The 10,251-nt window shown below is 36.0% G+C and overlaps 1 protein-coding gene across 4 annotated transcripts in view; it reads left to right on the plus strand.

The window, feature by feature from the left end:
• cacna1ia (calcium voltage-gated channel subunit alpha1 Ia) overlaps nucleotides 1–10,251 on the plus strand; it is a 413,765-nt gene that overhangs the window by 354,511 nt on the left and 49,003 nt on the right. For all 4 annotated transcript variants that reach the window (XM_087244595.1, XM_087244597.1, XM_087244598.1 and 1 more), the window contains 2 exons: nucleotides 115–248; nucleotides 7,073–7,143. In XM_087244595.1, coding sequence (XP_087100721.1) covers nucleotides 115–248; nucleotides 7,073–7,143 — 205 coding nt within the window. The remainder of the gene's footprint in view (nucleotides 1–114; nucleotides 249–7,072; nucleotides 7,144–10,251) is intronic.

Below are 10,251 nucleotides of genomic sequence, written 5' to 3' on the forward strand. Positions count from 1 at the left end.
GGGCATTAAATGACCAGAGTGAAACGAAACTGGAGGGAAAGGTTGGATTCAGAGTGCGTGAAAGTTGAATTTTTAGAGTCACTGAGCAAATCTGTGCCTTGTGTGTTTGCACAGGTGGAACCAGCTGGATTTGGCAATTGTACTGCTGTCTGTCATGGGCATCACGCTGGAGGAGATTGAAATCAGTGCAGCTCTGCCCATCAACCCCACCATAATACGTATCATGAGGGTCCTACGCATCGCACGTGGTTAGTTACTCAAACACTAATGCTACATATATGCTGCTAGACATCAAGTCCCTAAAAACGTGTATGTAACAAGAACAGGACATGCAACAAAAAATAAAAAGTTCATCTTGGTTGGAGAAAATGTACAATACTCAATGTGGAAGAGTAAATGTAACCTTGTTAGTTAAAACGGGTCACATTTCATAAGGGACAGTTCACCCAAAATTGAAAATTGTCAGCATTTACTCGGCCTCTTCTTATTTCAAACCTGGTTAATTTTTCTGCTGAACAAAAAATAAGATATACTGAAGAATTATGGAAAAAATCTGACATTGTCTTACAAAGTATTTATTTATTTTTTGTTCTTACTATGGATGACAATGGCTGCCTTTTTCCAAACGTTTTTCAGAACTGTCTGGTTTTATGTTCAACCGAAGAACCTGAAAGCAGGCCTGTATTGGCTAATCGGGAGGACCGGGAGAATTCCCGGTGGGCCGGTCCGTTTTTTTGGCTGCGAGGGCCAGTGTCCCTATTGCTTGCTCTCTTAGCAGTCGCACTTTTTTCATTTATTTATTTATTTAACCATAGCCTCATTCTTTTTATTCATTATTTTGCCGCAGCTCCGCTCTTTATTTATTTTCTTACAGCCCCGTGAGCAAAATGCAGCCTGCAGGTTAATGATGATGTAACTATCATTCGACCGCAAACAGCGGCACCTAACTGAATATAAGAATTTGAATAATTATTATTAATGAATATTACACCTGCTCAATGAAAATCAGATGATTCACTACATTAATAAACCTGACATAACTTGATAAGAAATCTAAAAAGGGGAGAAAAAGTTTAAGTCATCAATAGAAAGTAATACTGTGGTTATGAGTCTTGCAGATAGCAGTCCAACAGCACCCACATAACAGAGCCGTTGTGGTCCAGTGGTCAGCACATTGCATTATGACGCTGCCGACCTGTATTCTTACCTTACCTGATTAATCGTTTTTTTTTTCATTTACATTGTTAAGACATATAATTCTGTTACGATTGTTGAACATTTCTAAAGTTGTCAAGCAGCTGTTTTCTTGAAAAAGACGTTATAGTGTCATTAGAAACTGAATTGGAAATGACGTTATTTTAATATAGTCAGTTGTGAATGAGGTGGGTCAGTCTAAGGCTTGAAACTTCAGGGCTGAAAAGGAGTCCCACTCCGGCCCTGCCTGCCTGAGAGTGAGTAAATGTTGAGGAAATTTAGTTTTTTGGGTGAGTTATCCCTTTAAAACCTTCATCAAACATGTGGTTGAATGTTGAAATGTATTCATTTATTGTGAGTTTTGCACCTTTTCCCTAAACACACCTTCATAGAGTGGAGGCTCTGTGACGTCAATTTTTTTATGCAAAAACCCAGAAGCGAGTTAACCTTTTAGCAGTTCCCTCGTCCCAAAGTCAATGGGTTTTTGAATGTGATTTCGGTTAAATCGCTTAAATAAGGTTCATGGCTCCTACAAATTTAAGATACTTTTATGTTTTATTCTACAACATAAAACACATCATTTACATGACAATCTTAATTGTTTTAATTGGTTAAGCTTCCTTAAAAAACACACTATCAAGTTGCTAAATGGGACTACATGCGATGTCTGATTATACATCATCGAGCTGAACTGGAATGGAACGCAGCCCGCTTGCGTTAAGCATTTAGATTTGTCTGTTATTTAAGTATTTTTAAAAATACTGGTTCATAGTTTGTAGAATTTTTATAATTGGGAATTCATATTGTGTGTAGATAATAACTTCACTTGTAAAGACCAACATGACATGATTGTTGATCATATATTTTAATTGAACGATTTTCTGAAGATACTGCTTATCAGTGCAGCCTGTCACTTTCCTGCACTCAGTAATGCAAACATGTGAATAAATTTGTAAAAATACTTAAATATTAAAATTTTTGTCATTTAATGTTGTTGTTTTTTTTTAACTGTATGTCATAACTGCAATATTTACACTCCTGCTTAAAATGTATAGCATATGTAAAGGATTTATACATATAGTTTCACAACTTATACAACAACCATAAAGCAAAACAAAACTGTTTTTTCCACTTAAACATTTTTGTTTGCAAAAGGCACATAGGTCTATGTGTTTTTGCGCATTTATTAGTTTATAATATATAACATAGATTATAAACCAAGAGAATAAATCTTTGTTATGGACCATATTTTTAAAAATAAGCTAGAAAAGTTGTCTGTAGCAGGGTGGTGCTGACATCACAAGTGAGCGTCCCGAAGGCACTGTAGTTCATTTATAGCCTAATGTTAGCTTTTCAATTCTTGTGTTTGCATTTAAGATCCAAAAGTGCTAAAAGATGTATTTTCGTGTAAAGATTATCCGGTTAGACAAAACGTGTAAGTGTAACGAACAGTGTTTGATGACAGAGCTAATTATTTGCAGAAAGTCTATGAAAAATCCTATAGGAAAAATCTTCGAAAATCCTTTAGGGATTTATTCGAGGGAACCAGTTTTATGCTAGCAGTCGATTGGCCTACAAGGTGATGTCATTGTTCCTCCACTCTATTAAAGGTGATTCTAGTTTTGTTTATCAAGATTATTTTCCCGTTTCCCATTTTATTTGTTTGTTTTTTTTTTTGTTTGTAAAAACTACAGATTTAAAAAACATTTTTTTTTTAGATTTGTCTCCAAAGTAAATCTCAGTACATCTTGCTCTAAAGGCAAGACGAATTCCTCTAACTTACATCAGCTTGTGTTCAGATAAGGCTGAAATCCTGAAATTGGCCCTGCCGCACATCCATCCAAGCGTAATCTCCACAAGTGCTTATTGTCACACACCACAGCCATTACTCTCCTGTCTTTTATCTGTCTTTTATTTATTTGAGCCCTTTATCACTTTTATTGCGTTGGAAATGATAGGGAGTGAGGCTGGAAAATGTTGCAAGCAAAATCTGAACTTGATCTCCCAAAAGAGCACCACAGGCCAGTGTGTTCATGTGTTTATTTTCTCAAAATGACAAAAATCAAAAGTGCTGTACAGGTGTGAATGTTCACTTGCCTCATGATTTGATGAGTTCACATGTGACCAATTTGTTTATAAAACATTTCTTGATGCATCACAATGAATCTGTGTCTCTAATTCATAAATAATTAATCAACAATCAATAATTATTATTAACTTTTTTTGTATTTTTTTATCATTGTTATTAAAAATAAGAAGAATTTTTTAATAAAAACAAGTAGAACAAAAACATTATAAGAAGCTAAAAAAGTACAATACACTATTACAATAAACAGACAGATTACGTGGCTTTTTCGTTGTTGTTCATATACAGTACTTTGATTAAGTCAGTGCAAGTTTAGGCTACCAAAAATGTTTTTTCTCATGCATTTTAAAAAAGTTTAATGTCTGGTTGACAAGATTTTCTAAACAATCCACACTTACACATATCTGCCAAAAATGCAGTATTAAGTATGTCAGGCCATCATTTGGCACTGTCTTCTTCGTAGTAAACAGTACCTGTTGGGAAGGAATGATGTGCCGTTGGCGGAAAGATGCTTGTGTCTATGTATAATTTGCTGTGTGCATATTTAAGATGCATCTTTGCTTTTGTAATGTAAAGTAAATCCACACTTTGCTGATGAAGCATTAGAAAGCACTTGAGCAACAACACTACCATGTACTCCGTCATTGGTGTGCTTGTTTGTTTGAGCTTGCCTTTAATCTACACTCCCTTAAACGCATACTATGCGCATAAATGACATCAAGGTTTTTAAAAACTTTGAAAGTTTGAAGCTGTTTTCAAATAAATGCACTTTTTGTCATGGTTCTGCCACTCTGGTCTTGTAAATTCTTGTTTGGGTGGCAGAGCTCGGACACTAGTTCTGTCTTGTCCTGTTTCTGTCATTGTGTGTCTCTGTGTGTGCGCGCCATCGTGGGTGTACGCAGAGTGCGCGCGCTCCCGCTTGTGCACGGCCTCTGCGTGCCTCGGACGTGCGCGCTCTTGTACTCCTGTTTGTGTTTTTCGTCTGTCTGCAGCGTAGTGTTTCATTCCCAATTTGGTTTCGGTTTTGGTCGGCGCTGGGATGAAACATGCACGCTGCGTGTGTGAGTGCACGGTGAGTGCTTTCATTCATCGTGTACTCATGTCTCGCGTTCAGTCTTCTGTTGGTGTTATGTTTAGCATGTGGTGCGTGTTTACATGCACCGCGTACTTGTGTTGTTATGAACACGCGGTTAATGAGTTATCTCACTGGCTGCGTGTTCTAGTCTTGTTTTATGTGAGCGCATGCCTTGTGTTGTCTCTTTGTGTCATGTGCTCTCCCGTCTTTTGTCTAGTCCCACCCTCCTTGTTAACCCATTATTAGTTAATTATGTTCATCTGTTTGTGTGTTAATTTTCTACAGTTTATAAACCCCTCATGTCTGCTGTCCTGTGCCAGTTCGTCATCACATGTCATCGTTTGAAGCCTTGTCTTGTCTGTCCAGCCCTGTTCCTTACCAGCCAGTCCAGTCAAGTTTGTTTGTGTGTTTTGTTAATGTTTTCCTCCTCGGGGTAGTTTATTTTGCATTTTATTTTATTTTTATCATTTAATAAATTCCCATTTCCTTGCATTTGAGTCCTCGCTCCTTTTTCCCCATAAAATCTTTTTTTCTTTTTTGCCTGAGATGTTGTGTAAATGGCCTCTTAGAGTGGAACTTTTTTGTCTTTGTGCCTTATTTTGACTAACAATTTTGTAATTCTCTCACAACTCTTTAAACACTTTTTTTCTCATTCATGTGCACAAGTGCTTTTGGCGTTTTTGATTCTATTTTAATTTTGTTTTTATATACACAATTATGCCGTCAAACTGTTGTATAAACGCAATATCACACTCATAGTAGTGTGATATGGCTGTATATCGGCACTGGTGGGGGCACGCCTCCCACCAGTGCCATTGTACAGCTATATCGCACTGCTACGAGTGTGATATTGCTCATATATAAGTAAGTGCCCCCCAGCAATGGCAATATACAGCCATATTGCACTGCTATGAGTGTGATATTGCATTTATACTACAGTTCGATATTATAATTGTATAAATAAAAAAGACAATCTAACAAGAGAGTCTTAAAACCCTTTTTTAAGAGGAACTACTTTCTTCTGCCATTCATTCACATCTGCAGCTGATGGTCAGAACAGCAGAAACCATTGCTACTTCACCAACGTTACTTTAAAGTTAGTACTTCAATGATTCTCCAGCTTAAGGTCAAAAATGGTGACAAAACAGGTGATTTTTCTCACATTTTAAGATTATAAGGCAAAACGGCATGAAATGTCAGCAGTCTTATGACATTCCCCAGTATTTCTTTGTTGCAATCGGGAAATCACAATAACTAACCTTGAAAAAGACAAAGCAAAGCAAATGCTAGTATATTATTATAGTATGAACACAGAACTACAGTCCAAAGACAGTCTTACAGTCCTAAGTACCAAAGAGAGAGATCGACTTAGAATGTCACTTACCTATTTTATAATAATTTTATAGGCTGTAATTTGAAGTTTACGCTAAGTTTTTTTCCTCATTTTGGACTCATTTTGCATTCTCTGTCGCCATCTTGTGGTAGAACATCAACCGTCTTTGCTCTGCTCATTGTGACAGGCTGATGGCCGCAAACGCGCTAAATCTCAGAAATTATAAATATCTGAAATAAGCACTGTTTTCATAAATAAAATGCATAGTGCAATCTAAACAACTACATGTTCACCTAAAAAAGCTTCAAAAGCACATTATGTTAATAATAATCCTCAGAAGATTATAACAGCCTTATTGCTAACTACAGCCGATCAAGTCATTAATAAACTGGTAAGCATAACTGCTTCTCGTATCACGTATTCTACTCTCTCGTATCACCCGCAACCATCTCGTTTTGTTATTTCTCCCGGAAACCTCCTGTAACTTCACCCCCCTCTTTGGCACAGTCTGTAACATCCCTAGGTTACCAACTTGAGTACTGGCCGCTCAAAACCCGCTGCATAACACAGTAACTAACACCACGGTACAGTTACTTTTATATATATATATATATATATATATATATATATATATATATATATATATATATATATATATATATATATATATATAAATGCATCATAGTACATAGTTTGTAAAAACAACTGTATTCCACAGCCACATCTCTAGTCTGCACCCATTTCCGAGCACCTTTTAATCCTTTAATCAGCCAGCCAGTGTGAAATGCAAATTAAATCATTTTATGTACAATTTTTATACAATTGTTTTTATTTTACAAATTGTTCATTTATTGCTCATTTCCAGTACTTAATTCTATTTGTCTCCCTAAATCTCTAATTTTCTCCTCCCCATTTCCCTGTAATACCTGATCAGTGGCCCATGCGTTGATAAGCCCCTAATAGCCGATGAGTCTTACGTTCGCCTCATTACCCAATAGGAGCCTTAGAAATATCGACTCCATCATACCAAAATGGTATTTTGCACAGGTCAGTGGTGCTGTATTATTGAGGATTGATCTGTTTGTCTAGAGTTTAATCTGGTCTTTAATCCTGCTGCTGTCCACAACCATCACTGAGTCTGTGTGCCATCACTCTACATCTGTACGGGGAGAGAGTTTAATTTTAGCCCTGACCTTTTCTTTCTCTTCTCATTAGCCGTTTAGACAGTAATTAAACCAAGGTGGAGGGGGGAGAACCCCTGTCTGTTATCGGCCTCTTTGTTTTTCTTCTTCTGAAATGATCAACGGCAGATAGACGTGCACACAGACGCTAAACTCTTCTGTTGAACTCTCTGTAACTCTCTGTTTTTCTTTCTCTCTGACAGTGTTAAAGCTGTTAAAGATGGCCACAGGAATGAGAGCGCTGCTGGATACAGTAGTTCAAGCCCTGCCACAGGTGATAATGCAACTACACACCACTTGATGAAGCATTGCATTGTCAACCCACCCCATTTTAGTCATATTTTGGCTTGCGAAGTGGAAATCATCCAAGCAGTGTCGACAGGCTGCTCATTGGCCCATGAAAATTGGTGATTCATAGGAAGCACAGACTCGCTCAGGGCAGATAATAACACAAAAGCAAGAATAAAGTATCTGCTTTTGTGCACATACAGACACACACATAAACATTATTGACTTCATAGGTTGTTCAAGTGAGATACAACAACTTATTTTAAGTGAAATGTTAAATGGTAATATTGTCATCATTTATTCACTCTCATGTTGTGAATACAACTTACTGTACAATTATTTTATAACACAAATAAATATATTTTTAATAAAATCACAGAAATTACATTTGAAAAATACATTATTACAATTAACAAACATAAAAAACATATTGCATTTTTAAAAAATAACTCAATACATGAAAATTGGTGATTCAAAAGAACCACAGACTCAATACGCAAAAGATAACACAAAAGCTGGAATAAAGTACATGCTTTTGCACACATACTGTACACATACACGCAATGTTTGCTTAAGTGAAATGTTAAAATGTAATGTTGTCATTTACTTACTCTCATGTTGTTCTAAACACATAAGACTTACTGTACGTTCATCATTTTAACACAAATATAGTCTTAATCTAGTCAGAGAAAATACATTATAATAAACAAACACAAAAAATGTATTATATTATAACGTAAAAAAATCTAATAAATTCTTACATGTAATTGCATACTTTATAACAGATAATACACTAAAAAAACACTTTAAATATACTTTTTTTTTAAATTTTCAATAAAACAAGTGACGTTTATTGATAAACTAATTTCGAGAGGATCACTAGCTTATGATTGCTTGCAGCCACCCCCGCATGAATCAATTTATGATTCACCAATCAGACGATTGAAGTTCCACATGACAGCCATCTTCGTTTTGACGAAACCACCCCTACTCCTTCTCCTTTCCTAGATGGGTGACACGGTGGCCCAGTGGTTAGCACTGTTGCCTCACAGCAAGAACGTCACTGGTTCTAGTCCTTACCAAGCCAGCTGACATTACTGTGAAGAGTTTACACGTTCTCCCCGTGCTCGCATGGGTTTCCCCCTGGGTTCCACGGTTTCCTCCCATTTGTCCAAAAACATCCAACTTAAGTTGATTGACTAATCCAAATCGGCACCATATATATGCTCCTATAAGTAGTTATCTCTTAAGAGCAATAACTTTCTGTTCATTAGCTACTAAAACAGGGGAGTTCTCGAGATCTACCTGAGCTCAAACTCCCCTCTTGCCTTGCAAATGGGAGGGAGCCCCAGGCTCGAGGATCTTATGAGCTCCACAGTCTCTCCTGGGACAGCATGCTAAACATGCTTTATAATCAATCATCAGCTAAGTGTGAAATCTTGAAAATACTTTAGTGCAAAAATGGTGCAAATAATGTCTCTTCACATATTAATTTAAAAATATTTCCACAGCACCATTTTTTTTTTCAGATGATGACAAATCTTTCATGCTTTGAAAAAAAAAAAATCTGTAATTACTACTTCTGTAATAACATTTGCATCAGGGGAAAAAAAACATCATTAAAACACCTGAAAACACCAAAAAATATCCATCATAATAAATAAAGCACAGGAACAAATCTGTTTATGTGAAAACAAATGGAAATTTAAGAAAAGTGTTCATCCAAGACTCAAAACGAGATCAAAAAAATAAATCCATACTAATCAAGCTTTTTTAGTCTAAAGGGGGTCGCACACTAGAAGCGCTACTCGGCATTGCGCCACGCAGCGCCATGTATTTTAGAATTCTAAACATAGATTTCTATCAGGTTATGCACACCGGCACCGCAAGTCCGCGGGTGTCTGTGGTGCCCAGCTATGACTCAGGACACTTCATATTTCTGCCATCTGAATAGTTTCATATTAAATTACATTCAAATGTGTTCATCGGCTGTGTGTTACCTTCAACTGTCATATGCGCATCTGGTGTGCAACCAGCTTAAGTCTTCTGTAAAGGCGTGATTGCTTTGTATAAAGAACAAATGTAATTTAGGCCTTTGTTTTCATAAAAAAACATTAATCAACAAACAAACTCACCTAAAAATCATCTTATACCAGAGTAGGTACTTTATTTTGATCTGAATTTACTACATTAGAAAAGTGTGCTCTGTGTTCTGTATATGACTTTGAATAGTATGAATAGCATCATGGGATGGTATAGGATATATAAGATGTGCACTTCAGAATCTTGTTAGTAGTAGTAGGTCACCTGGATACCTTTCGCCTGTTTTTTGAATGCTATGAATTAGGACATACAGTACTACTACTCAGCTCATATACTGTTTTTTACATACTATATAATAGGCGACCACATGCAATATTGGACGCAGCCAATTATACCTGCATGACCCACAAGAGCAAACCTATTTGATGACCTCAAATCATAAGAATAAACCTCATTTGTTTCATGTGGAGCAACTGTGATTGAATTTCTGTACCCAAATTTTATTTACATGAATATTGTCTGCTAATCAGTGTTTATATGTGAATAAAAACCTAAAATGAATTTGCGCTTCATACAAAACATACTGTTCTTCATACATTTCAAAGACTTGTATTGAACAGTTCAATTTATACAGGTTTTTTATTATTTATTTATATTTTATTTTATTTATTTATTTTATTATTTTTGTATTATTATTTTATTTATTTATATATTTTTATTTTATTATTTATTAATGTATTAATTTATTTATTATTTTATTATAAATGTTGTGAGTATTGTGACCAAAAACTTCATGAAGAATATCTTCATTTTGGGTTTCTAAAGTATCAGTTCTGGGTTGCAACTGGAAGGGTATCCGCTGTGTTAAAAAATGCTGATGAGTTGGCGGTTCATCCTGCTGTGGCAACCCTTAATGCATAAAGGGACTAAGCCGAAGGAAAATGAATGAATGAAAATATGTTAAAATGGTGGGACTCTGGACTGCCAAATTCATACTTTTAATGTCTCATATAGACCAAAGATGAGGAGTATTTGACTATTCAAGCTTGAA

The sequence above is a fragment of the Danio rerio genome, chromosome 3 (assembly GCF_052040795.2).
Source record: "Danio rerio strain M-AB ecotype USA chromosome 3, GRCz13ab, whole genome shotgun sequence".
NCBI classification, from domain to species: domain Eukaryota; kingdom Metazoa; phylum Chordata; class Actinopteri; order Cypriniformes; family Danionidae; genus Danio; species Danio rerio.